At 38.4% G+C, this 22,915-nt stretch overlaps 1 protein-coding gene and 1 long non-coding RNA gene across 3 annotated transcripts; one reads left to right on the top strand and one right to left on the bottom strand.

Moving 5' to 3' along the window:
• Positions 1 to 393: 393 nt before the first annotated feature.
• Positions 394 to 6,434, bottom strand: LOC129349188 (uncharacterized). Its single transcript, XR_008602086.1, has 3 exons — positions 6,248 to 6,434; positions 1,793 to 1,941; positions 394 to 868 (listed from the first exon to the last, which is right to left on the bottom strand). It is a non-coding gene; the product is annotated as an uncharacterized LOC129349188 (long non-coding RNA).
• Positions 6,435 to 7,334: 900 nt separating this feature from the next.
• On the top strand, positions 7,335 to 22,522 carry lrrc74b (leucine rich repeat containing 74B). Of its 2 annotated transcripts, none has more exons than XM_023276287.3 (10): positions 7,335 to 7,605; positions 8,454 to 8,619; positions 9,212 to 9,354; positions 12,750 to 12,882; positions 14,417 to 14,623; positions 17,743 to 17,852; positions 18,820 to 18,935; positions 19,348 to 19,426; positions 21,071 to 21,166; positions 21,263 to 22,522. In XM_023276287.3, exons 1-10 carry the CDS (start codon positions 7,513 to 7,515, stop codon positions 21,377 to 21,379), a joined length of 1,260 nt encoding a protein of 419 aa, XP_023132055.1. In that variant the 5' UTR covers positions 7,335 to 7,512; the 3' UTR covers positions 21,380 to 22,522. The 2 variants fall into 2 exon arrangements, with proteins under 2 accessions (XP_023132055.1, XP_035806872.1); XM_035950979.2 differs by having other exon boundaries at positions 8,457 to 8,619.
• The last annotated feature ends 393 nt before the right edge of the window (positions 22,523 to 22,915 follow it).

Genomic DNA, 22,915 nt, shown 5'->3' on the forward strand with positions numbered 1-22,915 from the left:
AACCTGTCCAGGTAGAAGGCCACTTTGACAAACAGGAAGTGGAAGATTCCAAGTAGATTTATAGAAGGGGAACTGGACTGTACTAAGTGTGGTGGAGTATAGAGGGGTGTTTTGTGGGTTTTTAAGGCTGATGATTATTAGTGAGAGATTTGGAGTAGATAATCATTTGCAGTAAATGAAAGTATTTAAAATCTTGGAGTTAAACTCAGAAGAACACAAACTCTAACAGAAAACTTTGTTGATACGTTTTTGTTTTGTTAACAGATGTTAAGTTAAAAGAGTTTCATTCGTGACGTACAACCAATCAAATCACTCCAGAAGACAGAGCGACCACAGGTAGATAAAGGTTCAGAGCCAAAGTAGTGCCATTCTTAAACTGATTTAATACCGTAAATCAGTAAAAAATAAAATACTGATAATCAGTAAATCAGTCAGCCCACAATTACTACAATTCTACAATGTATGTCTCTTTCCTTTGACTTGTTATTTGTACAATCTACGATGTATATGATGGTGTTTTTTCATACCAAAGGTTATACTATGATGTTTTCTAAGAGACATACCATGCTACTCTGCTTGTTCTGGTCCTGGGCTGCTGTACTCCTCCTCTGTTGTTTTCTAGATTGTACTCAGCTGCATGCCTTCGTCCATCCGGCCTCCGTTGACTCGTCCCGCCTGCCGTCTCTGGAGCTGAAGCTGGATTGGAACAGACCAAAGTACAGTCCAATCATGATGCCAGCTGCCTCTCAAAAGGCTCCTTCATCTGTCAGGTGGCAGCACTTCTTCTGAGGGGAAGCTGAGCTGGTCCAGCAGAACTTTGGAGATGTGTTCCAGTGGTTGGTGGATGTGTGGGGAGATAGAGAGGGACCTTTGAATTGTTCAGAAAGGAAAACAGGGAACACATTGGTAGTTTTAGTTTAGGGTGCTACTGCGGTGTGTTTTTGGGTTTTAAGAGGTGAACAGGAAGAGTTTTTTTCCTATTGATTGTCTTTTACTTTGTTCCTGGTTGGAATGCCCATCAATGTCAAGGTGAAGTTTACTTTTAGTTCTGTTTATTTCTTTTTATTTTACTAACACCCATTTGCTTTTAACCCCCTCACATGTTGTGTTGTTGTAAACTTACTCTTTCAAATAAATCCTCGTCTAACCCTCTGGAAACCAGCGTTTGGACTGTTTTTGTGTTGCTCCTCACCTACTTCAGACAGCCAGGACATAACAACGTTTTCTGGATCAAAGGCTATACTATGATGTTTTTAGAGTGACATGCTATACTATACGCTTTTTTAGTGGACATATTACTATGACGTTTTTTGTTTTAGGTTTTTTGTTGTTTTTTAGCAACATTTTATAAGAATGTGAACAGTTTTAAAAATTACTATACTTTTACTTGTGCAATGAAATATTATTCTATGGCATTTTTCAGACGACATCTTATACTCTGATGTTTTCTTGAATTACATACTATTTTGACAATATACTACACTATGACATTTTTTGAACCACATATAATACATGACAATTTTAGGCAACATACTATCATTTTGCGCTTTTTGAACCACATAATCATCTATGGGGGTTTTTTTTGCCGACATGCTAAACTATGAACTACAGGCTATACTGTGTTATTCTTGAAAAGTATACTATACTTTGACATTTTCTGAACTACATCCTATACTATGGCGTTATGCACAGAGTGCTTTGGTTACATGTTGATTTATAATCTAGATTTTTTTCTGTTTTGTTTTTTGACAGGATTACCACAGACCTGACTGTGAACACCGTTAACACCCACCTGAGGGAGACGCTGCCTAAAATCTCAAGGCTGCTTGGTCGTGGTCTTTCTGGTCCTGCTCCAGAACGCCTTCATCAACTACGTCTTCTTTTGAAGAGGCCCTCAGATGCTGCAATCTCTGACCTTCAGGAGGAACTGCTACTTTCACTCTGTAACGAGACGGTGGTTATTTTAAAGACCCAGCTCCTGGTGGCTTTGAGTGAAAGTTTAACATCCATCAAAACGAAACTACAGACAGTTAAATCTGAGCTGTCGGTCAGTATTTCAAACATCAAGTCCAACCCGGCTGCCCTAAAGCACGCTGTGGGTGAAACGGAAACTTCACTCTCCACATCACTGACGACATCGTCACACTCCAAAGCAGAGCACCTGTCTGCTGAACTTTTAAAAGTGGACTATAAATGTGAAGAATGTGAGCAGCAGCAGACTGTGAGCAGCGGAACAGATGTGATCAGAAAGAAGTCATTTTCTTTTTTTCTTTTCTTTCTGGTTGACTTGATGCTGTCAGATGCAGATGTCGGAGCTGATTCTGATCTTTCAGGATAAAAGCTGCTTTTCCTTCACAGACTTTTCAGGAAATTATTCTCTCAGGTTTTCTCTGCTATTTATACTTTATTATCTGTGATTATTTCATTATTTCATTATTATAAAATAAAGTTTGAGGCATAAAGACTCATTTAGTTATTTTATTCCTGAAATCGTTGACGTAGCAGAATTAAACTTCCATTTTCCTTCTTGTACTTCTGATACTAGAACTAAACGTGTCTTCAACACAACAAGAACATTAACGTTACTGTTTTAATCACATTTAAGTTTCCTGAATGTGACATTAACGTCAACCAGCCACAGTTTTATGAACTTAATGAACCACATTACAGGAACACAACACACTTCAGCTGCTGACAGGAAACAACACAAACATCGTTCGCTTGATGCTACATTTAGCTGCTAATCAGGACTGGTCAGCTGGCTCGGTTAGCATTGCTAATTCACATTAAAGCTAATATTCACTGGATGCTAACTCTCTTCTCTGGTCAACACATACAAATAGACTCCACCAACTCCTGGAGTTCACTGCTCACATTATATCTGACTCTGAAGTTGAACATAAAGTTCATTAAAACCGGCACTGATCAGTAAATTATCATTTATTACCGACCAGCTGTCGGAGTCCTTCAGTGTCTGTTGGTCCAATCAGCCGAAGAACTGAATTACTAAACTGAAAACTGATTAAAACAAGATAATGGACAGTAAAACTGTCTGTGGAAAATATGCTGCTACTCCACTGATAAATACCAACAAACTAAAACAAACTTGGTGGAAGTGTTACTTTTAGTGATTTTTTAATAAATATCAAATATGAGGCTTTTATTTTTCTGGAAGTAAAAGGAAACATTGCTTATCTGTAGTTTCGCTAACTTAATTTTAGCTGCAGTTTCACCATGTTCTGATAGATTTTTTTTTTTTATATTAAAATAGCTGCACTTCCTTTGTATATCTGGTCGTTTCTTATGTTGCTGCTGTTTCATTGCAATTATATTTTAATAATATCACTTTAAATACAGATAATTGAAAAGAAAAAAACTGGCTCTGAAATACTCAATGAACTGATAGGTCATCTTGTGTTAAACTGAGTAAGAATTCTTAATAATATAAAATGTAACTGACTGAGCTGTATTAATTAAATCGAGATATTTCAAATTGAAAGAAACACAACGCTGACTGAAAGATTTCAGTCAATTAAACCTTAAATTCATTTACCTAAGAAAACCATCCTTTAATGTCTTACCTTAAAATGACCTACATTAAAAAAAATATATAGGTGCAAAGTAAAAGTTTCACACTAAAGATGAATCACTGATGAACATTTAATTGCATTAGTTAAATTGTTATGAGGAAACAGAAATCCATTTCTAATATTTCTATCAAATATGTTTATGTCTATAAAATGTACTGAACATCAATAAAAATGTCTGCATAGTGAAATATATGAAGTCCATCTGCATTTATACATCATATTGATGTTTAAATAACGGGAACTGCAGCCCACGTTCAGTCAAGTTAGCGGAATTACGGATAAACAACGTTTCCAGGTATGTCTTTCAAAATAAAAGCCGTGATTTGTTTTACGGAAAAATTACGTGATTTCAAAAATGTGATTTTAAAAATGTAAATCAAACTGTAATAAGCGTTAGCTAGCTGCTCCACCTGCTCTGAATATTTTTGTTCTCGTCTTTGTCAAGCCCAAACGAAAATTAATCCATATTCTGGCTACATTACCGACAGCAGCATCCCTGGAGTGACCGGAAAGGTTAGCCGACCCAGCGGAAGTGCTAATGAGGTCTGCTCTGGCACGGATTATTACCGTCACACGTGTAGCTTTGAAAATAAATCTTCTACAAGACACAGAGCTGTAGCTCCGTTTCAGTGTGAGCTCTAATGTTTCTGAGTGACTGTGTCTGACTTCCTCTAATGAAATCCTCCTGTTCACTGGGAGCTGCAGCTACCAGAGATATGAATATCTATGTATGGGTCAGACTGACTGAGAGCCGGAGAGCAGTGATTGGTCAGACTGAGAGCCGGAGAACAGTGATTGGTCAGACTGACTGAGAGCCGAGGACTCTGTCCCGCCCACATTTTTGGCTTCTGCTGTTTACTAGTGATGGTGAAATCGAAGCTTCACGAAGCAATGAACCACTTTGACACAACTGCTTTCAGAATGACTCACTGCTTCGAAGCATTTGACACAACCAGAAGAGTGACATCTGCTGGCTCTCTGCCAGAACTGCATCTAAGTGGAAAAAACTGAACAAGCCTCAGGACTGCTGGTCTCACACTGCTTTGTACTTGCAATAAACGTTTTAAAACGGAATATATGTTTGTTTGCATGCATGTATATGTGTTTTTGTGTATATATATATATATATATATATATATATATATATATATATATATATATATATATATATATATATATATATATATATATATATAAGTGTGTGTGTGTGTGTGTGTGTGTGTGTGTGTGTGTGTGTGTGTGTGTGTGTGTGTGTGTGTGTATAGATATACATACATATGGTGTGTATAGAGGTACTGGGGGACAGGAAAGTGCTTGTGCTACTTTGTGTGGGACTCTAGTATTATGTGATGTGGAAGTGAATGGCAGTGCTTCTGCAGCTTTGCCATTGTGGCAGTATAAATGGAGTGTAAACCAGGGAGTGCATGGTTTCTGTCTGTTTCTTTTGTGGCTGACGACCTCTCCAGCTTTGGAGAAGACCCGCTCACATGGCACAGATGTTGCTGGCATGTGGAGATATTTTTTGGCCATCCTGAAGAGGTTTGGATACAGTTTGACGTGATGCCCAGTAAGTGAGCAGGTTTTCTCCTCTGGAGAGGTAGGGCTCAGATAGACACCTTGCACTCTCACAACACACTCTTTCAACCACTCAAACTACTCTTTCTATGTACCTATCTATAACCTATCTACTATATGTGTAGTGTGTTTCTGTGAATGAATGAATGTGTGTTGTGTATGTGTGAAGCTATGTGTATGTATCTATGAGTGTTATTTAGTGTATGAAATGTAACTAAATCTATCTAAACTTAATTCTACCTAAATGTGTACTCTCTCTGACTTCTTTCCAAATGGCAAATGTACTAGCTTAATCTCCTCTGAAAAACCCACAGTCTGAGTCAATCAGACCCCTTTTAAGACCTGGACAGATTGAAATGTCCAAACCCCTTCATAATTTCCGCGAAGCACTGCAACACACGCTGTGACGTAACGAGGCCTCGCTCTCGGTAGTCACGTGATTGTTGGTTATGCCGAAGCACGGATGGAAACACTGTCTTGGAACACTTCCGCTTCAAAAGCTCGAGCAAACGTTAGCATCCAAAAGTGAAGATAAACTCTACAGGTAAGTCATTTTTGTAATTGTAATCTGCACTAAGATGTACTACATGTGAATCAGTCATTAAACAACGTTAACCATTATAGAGTAGATTTACGGTTTTCTCCAGTTTAACTTCAGAGACTCAGCAGATATTCAGGACTAATGACAACACAGAACCTTAATCTTACTGTTTTCATCACATTTAGGTTTTCTAAATGTTACATTAATGGGAACCAGCATCTCCGTTGACAGTTTTATTAACTAAATGTACCACATTACAGTAACACAACACACTTCAGCTGTTTTCATGAAACTCAACACAAACATCGTTAGCTTAATGCTCCGTTAGCTTTAATCAGGCTACGACTGAACAGCTAGCTCGGTTAGCATCGCTAACATTAAAACTAATATTTACTGGATGCTAACTCTCTTCTCTGGTCAATACACACAGAAATAAACTCCACCAACATCTGGAGTGCATGGCACACATTTTAACTGACACTAAAACTGCATATAAAGTGCATTAAAAGCGGCACCGATACGAAAATAAACATTAACTTACCGAACTATCAGAGTCCATTCAGTGTCTGCTGGTAGAATCAGCCGAAGGCAGAAAACTGGTTAAAACAAGCCAATAGGAAGGAAAACTGTCTGTGGAAAATGTTCTGCTGCTCCACCGATAAATAAACCAACAGTTATTATATCAGAATTAATCCAAAGGAGGAGAGCAGAGTCTCTGCTGCCTCCTCCAGAGGACCTGTCAATCATTCCAGACCAGACAGTCAATCAAGTAGCCCCGCCCCCTGGCTTGGCAAAACTTTAACACTCTATAAAAAATCAATATTGATCTCTCATTTTGACCATGAAAACTAACGATATCTATCTATCTATCTATCTATCTATATATATATATATATATATATATATATATATATATATATATACACAGTCTATGCACTTTGTTTGGCTCCACACTTGCTGATGACCACTTCCGGTCTCAGAAAATGAAAAAACCATAGACTGTACAGTCTATGGAAAAAACGGACCTTATTTCGTTTCTGTCTCTTACTAGTTTTACTTTTTTGTTATTCTAAATATAAAATCTAAATCAAAGCATTTTTAAAATTTCGTATATCCCTTTTTGATCATGAAAAGGAAAAACGCCTTGTATTTCAATTTTAATTTTTGTATTTTAAAACGAAAATCGAATAACCACTCGTTTTTTGTTTTCCAATACCCGTTTCAGAAGGGAAAATCCAATTGCCAAAATATACACGGACCGTTTATTCAGGCGGTCGCAGTTGTTTAGGGTTGAAGCATTTTAGCTTGAAGGTCAGATTTGGAGTTTATGAAGAATTTTTTTTCTTTTTTTCCTCCTGAAAAACAGAGTTGCAGCAAACAAGCACTTTGCTTCCCCTCCTCCTCCTCCTGTTTCTGTAAGTGCTGGTCGTCATGGCTCTCAGAGTTTGCACTGAGAACTGAGATGTCATGCCATGGCAACCCGTCAACAAAACAAGCCATCCAAACGTTGCAGAGTGGCTCTGATTGGTGGCAGAGTGGCTCTGATTGGTGACAGACTGTCAGGTTGTGAGGGCCTTCTAGTTAACCCGGCAGACTGGCCCTCCCTTTAGAGCAAGATAGGTTGCAGGAGCACATACCACAAATCCAGTGCAGTGATTTCACTTACAGCACAAATATTTTACCAGCACATCGGCTCTAAAAACAAACAAGCAGAAAAGAGCTAAATTAGCAAGTGATTTGCTGCATACAGGCAGCAAAAATATATCTTTCTCAGCATCAATATCACAGTTACTCAGCATCGAAGTCATGGTTCATGGGAAGAAGTTGGCCAAGGAGATGCTGCTGCCTTCTGTGCTGGAAGACGATGACGCAGAAAGCGAGAAGCTGCAGCTGGGGGAGGTAGGAAGCTTCAGCCAAGTCTGCAAACTCTCAAGCAAGGGAAGTGTGAACAACCAGGTAGGCAAGAAGAGAGAGGCAGATTTTTATGAAGCCTGAGATTAAATAAGACACAGGAGAGGCACTTTTGGTGAGCATTCAGAGCATGTTAAAGAGCTGCAAGAGTATAACAGGTTTTAGAAAGCTGCATCTCTAGGCACGTCTAAGCAATTTCCTTGCCCGGGGCAAGGAAATACAAGCCCAAAAATACAGGCTAAAGACCTGCTATTTCCCTTTTATGGATTGCTCCTTTGACCTGTGTACTCGCATGAATTTATTTAACAGGGACAACTCAGAGTCTGAACCTTGAAGTCTGTTTTAATTACAGTTTTATGTCGAGGGCTGTGCACTCTGTGGTTAGCAGTGAGCGCATTGCATTTTCAAATGCAAAAACTTCCACACAAAAAGTGCTCGTACAACATGTGCAGGATTGCTCACATGTTCATATAAATGCTATTTTTGTGCATCCTATTTAATCCTGAAAATAACAATGTATGGATGGCATGGTCGACTGAGGCATAAGCATAGAAATAAAGGCAGTGAAAGACACCCTCTTGTTCAAGAGGTTAACAGGAGGTGGGAAGAAAGGAGTGGGAGGATGGGGAAGCATACTTGCACAGACTAGAAATACACGAGGATGCAAGCTTAAAGTGGTTAAAATGATCCATCGGCGTTGATGGACTCACTTGTCCAAAGTATAGGTATCAGTTTTATTCTCCTGGCAGCAAATCCATCAAATCTCCTCAGTCTGACTGCCAACAGCAGGCCGGCTTGACGAGTCACGATGTCATATTTTGTCATCCTCCATCCAGCAGAGATCCAGCCAGACAGAGGTTGATGTGCGTGGGCCAAAAGACCAACGCTGCAGCCCTGACGGGAACGTGCTAGACGGAGGCAGAGGGGAGGAAGAGGAGGATGATGAAGAGGAGAAGTGTGTGGTCTCTGATGAGGACTATGACACAGATTTGGAGCTCGGAGGTAGAGCTGATTTTGAATAGAAAAAGGAGATAATAGGGTGGGAAAGTGAGAGGATGTTACAATAAAGGGTGCGATGTTCCCTCGTAGGAAAAGGTGGGGATGTGGTGTGGTGTCATATGCTTCAAATGAACCATTTCATCTGTCTGAAGTCATATTTTAATTTCAGGCCCCGACAATATAAAGTATTTTAATTTGATCTAGGTCAGAACATGCATTGATAAGGCTCCTGTCAACCTCATCTGTTAATCTTTTCCCTTCTGCTTTCCCATTTTCTCAATCTCTAAATGGTTCCAGACAAGAAAAACAAAACAGAAACTCCTACATGCGCCCGCCCACACATGTGGAGGCCTGTACTGCATGTTAATGATTTTCATCTCAGGCTTTGTGTCAGGCTTCCTTTTCACCACAAGTGAAAACCATCTGGTATGAATGAGCCTCTCCTGACAGGGAGAAATCAGTCACGGGGGAGTTTTCAATATCACACTCTAAAAGGTCTTTCACAGGGGGAAAAAATGTCACATCTCTGCTTTGTCAAAGAGGCACTGATAGCCAACGATTCAGACACACACGAGCGTCTTTATTTATGTTGCAGGTAAGGAGGAGGCATATGATCCGACGGGGAGGACGAGCTACATGAAGTCCTGTGAAATGTTACAGGTGGCGCCTGCCTCGTATTTCCTGCGGCACATGCAAGATAGTGAGCTGAAAATGATGCATCATGGTCTGGGGCCGCAGGTACTTTAGCCAGAACTGTGTGAAAACTATCATGCAGGGAAGAAGTTTAGATTTGGGGGAAAAGTTTTGCTAAAGTGAGAGAATTCTGACTTTTTTGGAGGAAGAGCAGGGAAATTCTTTCATTTATTCACTGGAATAGTTATTTTCTGCCAAAACTTATATCTTATTGCAATTCTGGTTTATTATTTTCATGACTTGAAGAGGGGCAAAAATACTCTGTTGCTCGAGTTTACCAGCAGCCACTGAGCCGCCATCTGTTCCAAGGTTCTTCTTTCAGTGACAGTTACAACTGTTTATTTAGAAGACAAACTGTTTATTGGAAAATTGTAGCACCAGGAATATTTTACAGTATTTTTGTACACATTTATTAACAACATATCATATTTTTGTTTCAAAACTACCCATTTATAGGTCCATTTCTAACATATTGGTCTCCATAGTTACCATATCATTACCGTATTAGAGACTAGGTTGAGGCCAATTTCACATATATTCATGCTTTGCCTATGCATTCTTCTAGTTTAGTTTAATTTTCCTAGAATATCTTTAATCTGATGTATCAACTGACAACCAGAAAACAATGTGAAAGAGGCTGTTTATATTGTTTAGGAGAGTTACAGATCATTTTTGAAAAATTTGATCCCAAAATGTTACTGTTGTGGTTGATTCTGCTGTTTTACCATCATTTATAGCTGCACCTATAACGGCTATTTTTAATCAGAAAACAAATCCAAAAATAAATTGATAAATTGATTGCTCGTCAAGTATTTACATAAATCATCAACTATTTTGATAATCACTCAATTTTGCTTATTTTTAAGAAAAAAAAAATCAAATTTCCCTCATTCCAGCATCTTTAATTTGAATATATTTGGTTTTTCCCCCTTTTTTTAATGACACTAGGAATTGAATATTTTGTGAACAAAACAAGATATTTGAGGAGGGCATCTTGGGCATTGGTCTGATCTATTTTTATATTTTTAAACAATTTTCTGACATTTTATAGATCAAACAACTAATCAATTAATTGAGAACTTTTTTTTATTCAGTAAAAACAATCATTAGTTGTTGCTCAAGTTGTTAGAGACCAACAAATGGAGCTAAAAGAATACTTGATGTTAGATTTACATTCACCAAGTGGGCAAAAAAAAAAAAAAATCATGACAATGTTCCTTCACCAAAAGTAATGATGTGTCAGTGTTCCAATTTGGTTTGGTTTTTGCACATTTAAGGTGTTCCAAAAAAGATGATATGTTCCATTTAGAACTTCCAGAAACATATCAATAACACCACTGAGAGTCAGACAGACAAACATTGAATTTTAATGCAGAAAATCTTGCTTGAGTATGTACAATAATGAGGCAGGGGATAAAAAACCTTGAGAAACAAATGCAGATGAAATCCATAAATAATAAAACAAATCCAAGGAAACAGATTACAGAAACTCTGGGACACTGGGAGCCGAACAAACACATTTGGCATGCAGGCAGGTAAACAGATGAACTGGCACCTAGACAAAGAATGAGACAAGACTATTCCTGCATTCCAAATCACTTTGTTTTTGTCTTTTCAGTGCACAGTACAGCTGTACTTACAAACTGTTGCATTCAGTATTCATACAAGTGGCACAGACTCTGTCCCCATAATATTGCACCTTAAGCTTTGATTATCTTGCTCATATATAGGTTGCAGTTTGTAGCATAAAACGATCCGTCTGTGCATTTACAAATGAGACACTGTGACATATGGTGTGCAAAGGATTGTGGGTCAATCCTGGTATTTTTAGCATGCTACATTTAACATGCTACATATTCACACTCTCATTTTCTCGCAAACTATATCTATTTGAATGCACCCATAAGGTTCAGCTGCCCCCAAACCATATTCATTTTTTTTTACAGTTCCTCAGACAGTTTCAGCTTTTAAGCTCATAGGAGGATCTTTTGTTCACCTGTTTAACTCATCGGCTCAGCTTCACCTGAGGAAGGCGCTCGAACCGAGTGTGCCTCCTCTGTAAAGAATCCACGAATGTTTCTCGTGGAAATGTGCTCACATACCACATGTGATTTAAAGGTCCATGCTGGTCTGAGCAAATGCTAGACATGTTCAATAAGATTATACTGTAATGCTATTTTAGATCAGACCAGACCTTTACACAGTGAATGACTCATTAATTCAAAGGCACATCCTCTTGCGGGGCGACTGCACTGATGAGGAGAAAAGACTGATAAGACAACGTAGCTGAGCTTCAAAGAGGTTTCGGCCCTTTTCAAGCAAATAGAGCATGTATTTTCATACCTGTTCAGCTCAGTTTACATAGGAATTACATAAGTCTTGTTCATTATGTTAATCTGATCAGTATATATTCAAGTGGAGAGTCTGACATCTCTTTGAAGCAAAGGAGGCTGCTGGTTTTAATGTACTACTGAGGATGAGTTTTTACCTTTAACCCGTGAAAAAGTAGCTTTATATATTGTTTTGTTGAACATTAGACACAACAGAATATAGTGTCTACCTTTCTGAGCCATCATGCAATCCATGTATGGATTGCACATAATCAACTGAAAATACATTACTACCCGTTCTATTTAGCCAACAATGCAATATTTTATCTATTTCAGTGAGAAAAAATAGAAAATATGAACAAAACAAAACAGACAGTGATTTTTTGCACCTAAATTCTATAGTCCTGCCAGTCAATAACAATTCCATGCATTTTAAGTAGTTATTCGATGTAAAATAGCCCTGTGGTTGTACGTCTTCATCTGAGTAAGGAGTACATCCTCCTGCAAATGTGAGAACACATCGCTTAAAGCTCTTAGCAGCACAGTTTGGCATTTCTACAGGCCTGAACTGGACCATAATGCTGTAAATGCAAGTTGGAAAAATAAATCCATCCCTTAACAAGCCCCCATTCCCGAGGTTTCGGCTCCAGTGGCATCGTTCAAACAGATTAAATTGGATTTTAAGTAAGTCTTCACCTGTCTATCACAGAGAGCAGAGAAGTAAAGTGCAGCTTCCAAAGGTTATCTATTTAATGTCTCACAGATAGATGGAGGCTTCTTTTCAAATCTTATCTCTCCCCCCTCAGTTTTTTTAAAGCTCAAGTTAACATAAGGCTCCATGCACTCAACTTTTTCATTAACCATGCTAGAAACTATAATTTTCATGTACTGTGAGCTTCATTTCTGACCCACGCCTCCACACGGCCCCCTTCTGCTTCGTCTCACACAGGTTTAATATTCCTCTTTCTCTCTCTCTGTCTGCCCACCTGCATCAGCACATCTACTCTTTTAACTGGAATACAGATAAGAAAATATACTGCAGTGAACAAACAGAAGAATTTCACTTTGAGGGTGGCGGGTGGCGGTGGGGGGTTGCTTGTGTATTTGCAGGGCACCAAAGCACTGGCGGTTCCCCTGGTAACCAACACTTCAATACTGCGCCTGAACCTGCGAGATAATTGGATGGAAGGAATGGGCGGAGCTGCTATAGCCGAGATGTTAAAGGAAAATTGTTACATTACAGGTGGTTTTACTGGGCATTCAAGCATGCATATTGTCTTTTCTCCCTCCAACACTTTGTTCTCGCAAAAATTGCCAACCCCGACTCCCACTCGTGTGACATTGTCACCCCAATTATATTAACAGCACACAATTTAACATCTGGGGTCCCTTTTGTATATTTGCTAAATGTCAGATTGTAAAAGTCACATGTGCTGTTCATGGAACCTAAGGGAGGACCTGTATAGAATGACTCCTGTAAGTCAGACGGACCCTTTAGGTTATCTTCATCGTCCTTTGTCATGTTCTATTATTTAATGTTATGTGTTAATTCAATTTTATCTATAGTCGCAAATGTATACTTTGCAGATTCTGCAGCAGGTGTTAACATTTTTATTTATTTTTTTTGATAAATGAACACCCAACAAATGAGAGCTCAGGTTCAAAGTGTGTTGCCTTTGCAGTTAAAGTTGTGAGGAACTTTAGAAAATGGCCATGACAACTTTGAAGATAAACAATAATAGGAACAAGCCTAAAGCCTTAGTAGCATCAGAAGTTTGAGTTACATGCCAACAACAGCATACTAACATGCTCAGAGTCACGACTAACATGTTAATGTATTCACTTTGTTTAGTCATTAGCATGTTAACCAGAATGCCAACTTGGAGAGTGCAGTCCTGTGCCAAGGTCAATGCCCATATTGTGCAATTTTAAAGAAAGTGATCCACATTTGCACCAAAATGCACTTACTTTTTTCATGGGCAATACTCTACCTCTCCACCAAGTTTCATGAAATTCGGCTACGTAGTTTTAGTGTAATCCTGCAGACAGACAAACAATTTTTTAAGACGAATTCTTGAGATGAAAACTCTGAGAATCACCAGGATTCATTATCTGGGAACAATGCAGTTTATTCAACTGTTGTCCAGAAATTTCATTTAAAGCCAAAAATGTCAACCTGCTGGTGGTGTTGAAAGAACTCAGCATAATTCATTCTCAGGCCGTCATGAATATCTATAAAAAATACGATGGCAGTTCCACCAAAAATAGATGGAACAAACTGGTGGATCATCAGTCTAGCAAAAGAGTGGTTCAAAACAGCAGATTTGACTAAAATTCCAATGATTCACCATTTAAGATTCAAAAGCCTCATAGAATGTACTCCCCAGCTGAGTGGCTCACATTTAAAATGAAATTGTCCCATGTCCTCCCAGAGGGGACTTCCTCAAAACGGGAGAAGCTATGTGAAAATTGTCACTAAAAATATTCGGAGATTCTGAGGAAAGAGGAAAAATGAGCTACAATTTTGGATATTTTCTTATCTGCTTTGTACGACAGTCTTCAGCAGTAGGCAGATGACCAAAACTAACTGCAATATTGACAATTAGCAAATGTTCAACAATTGGTACGAACATAAAACAGACAACATCCACTATTTTTTCATATCTCTGCTTCTTCTCTTTGGAACCTTTTTGTTTTCCTGTCACATATTGCACTTTTTACTGGCTTTTTCCCATCATACATGATCTTTGATGTTTCAGTCTGTCTGTCAATCCCAGAGGTGAACCTGTCGGACAACCATCTTGGGGATTACGGGGCCAGAGCCATATCTGCCATGCTTAAGGAGAACAGCACCCTGGTGAGCCTCAATCTGTCAGGAAACCACTTCACAGACCACTCGGCTGAACACCTTGGACCGGCGTTGATCACAAACACCAGGCTTCGGCACCTCGACCTCAGCTACAACTCCCTGGGTGACCGTGCAGGTAGGAGAGTGAATGGTTTTGCATAGTAAAGGCCTTGAGATTGTAGCCTATCATAGAATGGAAGACTGCTCCCATTTTTATTAGGTTTATATTAAAGATTTGTACCAGAGATAATTCTTTTTTTCACTCATATTCTATTAGCAGCAGCACATAATTAAGCTTCAGGAGCCAAAAATTACACGTTGCATCAGTAAATAGCAAAAGACATTAAAGCGATGTGAGTCCAGCCTGGCCAGAGCTTGTTCTCTCTCTCAGTGAGTTTTAACAATTAGTTTTTTCTGTTAGATTTCAGTCATGTGAAAAACAATAAAGGTATTACGTGAAGCATGTGGGAACGCAAACACTCATATCACTGAACATCTGATTCCAAAACAATTGGACTCAAGATGCTGCTGAAACAGCCTCCGCTCTTCTGGTTACGTGATTTTCACCAGATTTTGGAACAGCTGCGCAGATTTACAGCCATTAAGTCACAAGGTTATTAGTCCAACGCTGACTAATGATAAGGTACGGCTCACAGTTGGCAGTTTGGTTAGTAGGATGAGATAGACGGGTGGACTGTTGTGCCAATTTTGGAAGCACACTGACTAGAATATCAGTGTACACTGCTGCTTCGAGATGTCCCTTAATTCCCCTTAAAAGACCCAAACCATGGAACACAGTTGTTTAAAGACTTAAAAAATAGTGCATTTCAGAATGGCATCATCTTTTAGAAGACTCTACTGTTATGACTGCATAAAATCAAAGCCTCTTTACTTTTTTCTTATTTAGTTTGCATATGAATGAATGAGCATAGTTCATCTGGAAGTACGGTTTGAAAGTTGTTGTATGCAGCAGTTAAATCCATCCATCCATCTATCCAGTTTTTTCCACTTATCCGAGTCGAGTCGTGGAGGCAGCAGGTGAAGAAGGTCATTCCAGGCGTCCCTCTCCCCAGCAACACTTTTCAGTTCCTCCTTGGGAATCCTGAGGTGTTCCCAGGCCAGATGAGATACATAATCCCTCCAGGGAGTTGGCGTCTTGCCAGAGGAACCAACTTAACTGGCTCCTTTCGACACAAAGAAGCAGCATTTCTGAGATGTTCAAACTTCTAGCCCTATCTTGAAGGCTGAGGCTGGCCACCTTACAGATAAAACTTCATTCAGTTGCTTGCATCCGTAACCATAGTCTTTCTGCCACCACCCAGAGCTCAGTTTTTTCCACTTGTCCTGTGTCAGGTCGTGGAGGCAGAAGATGACGAAGATCCTTCTAGATGTCCCTCTCCCTAACAACACTTTCCAGTTCCTGGAGAATTTGTACTTCGAGTGCCCTTCAGATGTTCGAACTCCTCACCCGACCTCTAAAGCTGAACCTGGCCATCCTACAGAGGAAACCCTTTTCAGGTGCTTGTGTCCGACCTTACTCTTTCAGTCACCAAATCTAATGCTCATTGGTGAAGGCTGGAACATAGATTGGCAAGTAAATCGATAGTCTGGTACGATGCCCACATTACTGTTACGAGTCGTCTTTTCTTCCCTTTTAAATACACAGTCTGCTAGACATCTAATTTTTGTAAACATGTTTATATGGTATTTTTTATATGCTGAAAGACAGATCATGAGTGAAATAAGCAGTCAACACCACGACTGAGGATTTCCACATTAAAACTGTACTTATAATGGTCTCAGAAACACCGAGACCAGGTAGTTTTATACGCAACTATCAAAATCCAGGTTGGGGCTTTATCTATCTATCTAGCGATCGATCTATCGATAGATAGATAAATCGATCGATCGATCTATTCTCAAAATTTCAGCTTGATATTGTGTGCAGGAGGTTTTACAGTGTTTGAGCCGAGTTAGAGGTGAGCTGGTGTGCTCCAGCTGAAAAAAAAATTTGAGGGGAGGGAGACAGAGGCTAAACATCATAATAGATTTGAATGTATGTTATTTTAGGGAATGAAAAGATTCTTTTAATGAAAAAAAACCCTATAAATATGTAACTTTGACGCATGGAGGTAGGTTTTTGGGGGTTTGAGCTGAGTTGTAGGTGAGCTGGTGTGCTTGAGCTGAAGCAAATAGAAAGGGCAGAAACCTCATAGCTGAGTTCAATCTAAGCCATTTTAAGGCATGAAGAGATTCTGTTCATGGAAAAGACATCTAAATCAGCGTCTTTGAGTTTTTGGAAAAGCGCTTTATAAATAAAATTTATTATTATTATTAAATATGTAACTTAGATACTTGGAGGTGAGATTTTAGAGGTCGAATACAAATGATCATTGACCATTCATTCTGAAGAGTGCAGATCCATTTAACATTAAGAGTGTATTTGAGCACTGGTATCTACTTTTATTAGATTTTTTGACAGCTATTCTCACAAAAGAGTTGGCTGTAAAGATGGAGCCTCATCTTCGAGCAGCCATCGGACAGCAGGCAGCAGCAGACTGTGGCATTCAAAGGTCAAGAACATTTTGCCTTCATTAAAACCTCCTTCAATTATCACATGAATTAGCTTGGTGGCAGAAGAAGGGTAGAACAGACCACTAAACATCTGATACAGGTAATTGAAAATAAATCTGTCTACTGGAAAGGGGACATCACCCAAGCCTTATGACGTGTGCAACTATGATTCATACCCACAATTCTGCATTCCCCACTGCTGAAATATCAAAGGACATCCTCGTGCGTCTTGAGAGCGCTCTTCTATGTAGTGGTGTGCCTGGGAGAAAGCATAGCAATCACGCACTCTGACATTCATGCTATATTGCTTTTTGAAGTGAACACATTGTCTTGTGTGGTTTTTTTCAGTGAACCCGCTGAGTGTCATGCTCTTTCTTATCCTTGTGGAAAAAGTCAGTGAGATGAAGATGGGTGTGTTTTGTGATCTCTGCTTCTATGGTCCTCACTCAGGAGTGCTTATGAAACATGTAATCACAACATCTCAGAGGAATGAACTGGAAGATGAGATGAGTTGGTTTCCAAGAGTGCAGAAGTCTGTCTGATTCTTAAACATCTTCATCACCGCTGATTTTTTCCCCTAAACTGATTGATAACAATGATTCATTTTCAGCAGTATCCATTTTACAAATACAAAACTGAACTATTTACTTCAATTTTTCTGGGTTTGTTTCATATTCTAAGGGGAACACCTGGGAGACTCTCTGTCTGAGAACACAGGGTTGAGATCAGTAAGTCTGGCCTGGAATTCCATCCGAGGGAGAGGAGCGACGATGTTAGCCAGTGGCCTTGGGGTAATACACCTGAAAATTAGTGTCTGAACACTTTTTCTTTTTTCTTTGAACAAGACAAAAGAACAGCAAATAAAGAGCTCTGCAAGTCAAGTTTTTGGAAATTGCTCTTGTTAGATTGAAGCACTTAAAAATATTACACTTTTTAAACCTGATGTTGTGCAAAAATCATCTATCAGTCGTATAACACATGTTCCAAATAATGCATATACCCAAACCAATATGTTATAGAAACCTAGAAGGCTTACTTCTTTCCATCTCCATACTCCTTCATTTTTTAAATTTTCAAGTGCCTCAAGTGACAAGTGTGTTTTTCAGATTTCCCAAATTCCTCCCTGGAGCTACATAGTGTTTTATTCACCTTCCTTCACATATGCACTTTGACTCCCCAGCACCTGTAAACAAACTTTGATGTAAGTTGGGCTTTAAGACTACCTTTAATTGGATATAAGAGCCATGAAAAACTACACGAGGAAAAATAGTTGGACTGGTAGATCCACACGCTTTTGGAAACATGCTGTAAATCATCAGAAGCTACATTTTGATTGAGTGAAATTTGGTGGAAAAGTGATTTGTTAAAACAAGATCATGATGCTTTCTGGTAATGCTGTTTTTGAATGTGAAAGCAAAACCTGCCTGTTAAGATTAATAACATGGTGACCGCTAATTGAACAAGACATTTCATAACTTGGCTAACTCGCTTATTCTGCTTTGTGAAACAGCCCCCTGGTCAGATATTCATCAAGCTTTTCACAGCAGGAGAGACAGTCTTTCTCCGTCTTAATGATCAACATGGTCAAGCAGACCCTGATTTGATTGATTCGGTTCCTGAGAGGATTCAGAACCCATACATCTCTCACTTTAAATTATGGTGTTCCTTTGTTAATCATGTTAGAAACTTGCTCAAGTTTTCTTGTTGTTGCTTTTGAAATCTCCCATCTCCAAAGGCTCCTTCTTTTCTGTGTTTTAGGGAAATGTTTTCCTGAGAACAGTGGATCTGTCATTTAATGGCTTTGGGAAAGAAGGAGCCGTCGCTTTAGGACAGGCTCTAAAAGAGAACAACGTTTTGGAGGAGCTGAATTTGAGGTATGAGACGTCGTTTTCTTCGTATCTGATGATCAGATTGGTGAACAGTAATTGAGTTAAAAGGGGCAGAGGTTGAACCTTTGATTTAGATTGTTCTATCATAAATTAGAGATCTAAGACTTTTTCACTTGTTTGTGGAGTTACATAGTTTATGAGCCTCCTGGTGATTTGCAGCTTTGCTAATAGAGCTGGAGTGGTGCTCACCCTTGAGCCTTGCAGCCATAAACCAAAAAGTAATCCAGTTACTCCTGCCTCTTGTTTAACTTTTCGTTTAGATCAAAGCTTCTTTCACAAATTTCCAGGCATTTTTGGGGGCAATGAATACTGCCATATAAAAATATCACTTTATGATTACTTCCCTCACACTCCAACACACTTTTTTTTTGTTTTCTGCATTTGTTTCTCGCCACAGTAACAACCGAATCCCCCCTGAAGGAGCCATCCACCTCGCCATGGGCCTCAAAGTAAACAAGGCAATCAAATCCCTGAATGTAAGCTGTTGAAAAGAGATTGGATCCAGCTTCACAAGCAATGGGGGGCATCAGTGGATAAAATGGGATAAATAAATGGATGACTGTAATTTCTTTTAATGTCCTGGATGGTCTTAACTGATTAAAAAAGTTATGGAGAGGACACAAAATTGAGTTAAAGTCTGAGCACTTGATACCGACTGATGAAAATGTTTTGCTGCGTATGCAAGTCTGAAAAGTTATGAGCCGGAAAATCTGTGCAAATCAAGATCTAAACATATAATCAGTTAGTCACATTAACTGAGTTTCACAGGTTGTAATATGGGGCCTCACATTGTACTAAGAATGTGTGCTCAGCAGATCTGTAGTTTCTTATCTTTTCTGTCATCTTGAAAAGCACTTTGTGTTGGATCGTTGTGTGCTGCACACTGTTTTCAATCACAAGAATCCAGTAAACAAAAAGGCTTCCATACATTTAGTCTGTTTTTTGGCAGAATGTTGTGTGAATGTAAGATAAGATTTGATTAGATAAAACTTTCTTCATCCCAAAGGAAACTCTTTTGCCAGATCTTGATCAGAAATGACATACAATGAGAATAAATGCAGAGCCAAATAGAGAATAACAAGATATAATAGGATACACTGCTGAAAATAACAATAAGAGAGCTATAATAAGATTACAATACTAACAAATGTAATAAGTACTACTGGCTGACCGTGACAATGATATTGCGGTTGTAAACTATCACACATGATAATGAAATATTGTGCCAGAAATTGAAGAATTACACATAGATGAAGTTGAGATATTACAGACGATAAAGCAATATTGCACACTCAACTGAAATATTACACAGGGAACTAGAAAAATTAAATGTCACATTGCATGAACATGTTGTACGTGAAAATGAGATGAATGCGGTGGGAGGCACAACACTTTGCTTCTGTTTTAATGGCAACTAATTATTGGCCGTTTTTGTTTTCGAACTTCTGCACCGCCTATTTTAAAAATGTTTTTTGTTGATTTTAAATGGACGGTAAACTATGAATTACACTCACAAGTCAATAGGGCAAAAGTATCCCAGACTGAAAGAAAATAATTGGCGTTTTGGGGAATTTGGCCTCCAGAGAGTTAGACGAGGCCACTAAAGCCACTAAAGTTTCATGCCTGTGAAATAAATGCAAAGTTATTACAGGCAGCTGATTAACTTAGTTTGGCATAAAAAAAAACCTCTTGAAACCAGTAGAATTATTATGGCTCTGTCTAGTGGTTTCACAATGTGCCGAGTAGAACTTGCAAAACTCATTCATTAACATGTTTTATTTGTTTAATCTGTAGAAAAAGAGAAGAAAAACTGACATTTGGAACTTGTGTGATTACAACCATTTCCTGGCTTTAAGTAGCTGTCATCAGCTGTAAACAGCAAAGACTCTAAATTAGATTTAAGTTAGATTTAAGCTTCATAGGAGATGCACAAATGTGAGAATGATACCGATTTTGTCATCTTACTCTCTGCCAGAATAAAACAGTCTGTTCCCACAGATGTTTCAAAACATAATGTGGCTTACAAAGTGGGATGTAGTTTCTAAAAGTCATTTGTTATTTCATCACCTCCATAACCGGAATTTAATGCAATATTCTTACGTTTGTGTGTCTGTGGACAGATTGGGAAGAACCCCATCCAGAATGCTGGATGCTACGGGATCCTTCAGTCTGTACAGGAAAACCCAGATTCAGCCATGGAGGCTTTAGACTTTACAGTAAGTCACAGGTTTCACCTCTGCAAGAATTTCTGCAAGTCTTTTTTTCTTTTTGCAGGAGGCAAACTTATCCACTCTGTGTATCACTCTCTCCAGGACATCACAGTGAACCAGGATTTCGAGGACTTGTATACGGCAGTGAAAGAAATATTGCCTGAGCTTAGAGTAAATCATGGGGGCCGAATTGGCACATTCAGGAAAGCGAAAGCTTGAAAAGTGTTACTGTAATTGCTGTACTTTTATGCCAGCAAAGATGGAAGAAATCCTCTCAAAGCCCTATGGATGTTTTCAGCGACAGATGAACCAAAGCATGGATGCCTGAAAAAATGCAATTTCTTATTTTAAAAAAAGAGATCTTTTTTAAAGAGCCGTGAGAGCATATCCTCCTGAATAAAATGTGCTTAGAATAAATAAAACTTGTTAAATACCCAATCAGTGGAAAATAAAGGCAATTCAGAGGTAGACTGCTCATTTTCCCAAAGATAAAGCATGTGTGAAGTGCTTGAAATATAGTGTTGATAAAGTCACTCAAAATGGGCATACAATGCAGGTATTGAGTATGATTCTTTTTAGATATGATCTGATTTGATGTTATATAATACCAGTGGGTAGAATGATGGAGAGGATCAGAGAGCGCTGCATTGTGTATGAAAAGAAGTGAAAGTGGGTTGCACAAAAAGGATTTAAGTACTGCATGACTAGTCTAATAGAAAAAGCAGCTTTGAAAGAACGGTCCACTATTAGATAAGAGACCTGTTTACTGCTGCAGGACAGCTCAAACTGTGTTAGATGCAGCAAGCTGTCATTTGGATGTAATGTTAGTTTACCTCTTACATACACCCGAAAATGACCTCCAACCTGGTCAATTTAGTCCAAATGACTTATACAAAAAAACTTTAGATATGTAACTTTTACAAATATTACATTTTTGGACTTAGTTCGGCCTATTAGTAATCTTGAAATGCAGAGGTAGAAAGTACCTAACCATTTACTTTAGTCATGGTTTAAGTAGTTAATAATATTGAGGTTGTTGGTACTGGAAAAGAAAAATAGATAGATAGATGGATAGATAGATAGATAGATAGATAGATAGATAGATAGATAGATAGATAGATAGATAGATAGATAGATAGATAGATAGATAGGTTTGCAGTAAATACATTCATTCATTCATTCATTCATTCATTCATTCATTTATTTTTAAAATGGGACAATTCGTATTAATGTATATTTCCATGTAAATACGAGAGATTGTAGCCATACGGCTAATTTCCATCTCAAGTCCCCAAAATTTCGTTAAATATTGGCTGGGTTTTAATCTGATTCTCATCTGTCATTAAATGAATGTAAAAACAGGAGATGTTGTCTGATTAATCAAATCATCGGAATTTCACAAAGAAATTTGTAGCTTTTTTTTTAAAAGAATGGAATAATACTTTATTGATCTTTACAGGAAATTACACAGGCAACCCACAAACCCGACAGAAGTACCAAGACTAATAGTCATAGAGTCATCAGGTAAATAAGAAAAATTTGAAAAATTAGTTAAAATTAAATTTGTGTTGTACTTCTCATCTTTTCCCCTCTTCTACTCCTTTCTTTCTTCTCATAAATATGCCATTAAAAAAAAAAAAAAAAACCACAAAAACCCAAACTTGCCCTTAAGGCTGTAGTAGTTGGAAAATATTTTGTAAAAATTTGTAAGCTGAATTATACTGGAATACTGAGAATGATACTGAAGAAAATAAA

This window comes from Amphiprion ocellaris, chromosome 6, assembly GCF_022539595.1.
Source record: "Amphiprion ocellaris isolate individual 3 ecotype Okinawa chromosome 6, ASM2253959v1, whole genome shotgun sequence".
Lineage (NCBI taxonomy): Eukaryota > Metazoa > Chordata > Actinopteri > Pomacentridae > Amphiprion > Amphiprion ocellaris.

What these genes read in the sequence shown, in the direction of transcription:
- lrrc74b (XM_023276287.3), top strand. Translation starts at nt 7,513, where the DNA reads ATGGTTCATGGGAAGAAGTTGGCCAAGGAGATGCTGCTGCCTTCTGTG. An exon ending in GGAAAATTGTTACATTACAG is followed by an intron (nt 12,883 to 14,416) that starts GTGGTTTTACTG and finishes TGTCAATCCCAG; the next exon opens with AGGTGAACCTGTCGGACAAC. An exon ending in CTCCCTGGGTGACCGTGCAG is followed by an intron (nt 14,624 to 17,742) that starts GTAGGAGAGTGA and finishes TCATATTCTAAG; the next exon opens with GGGAACACCTGGGAGACTCT.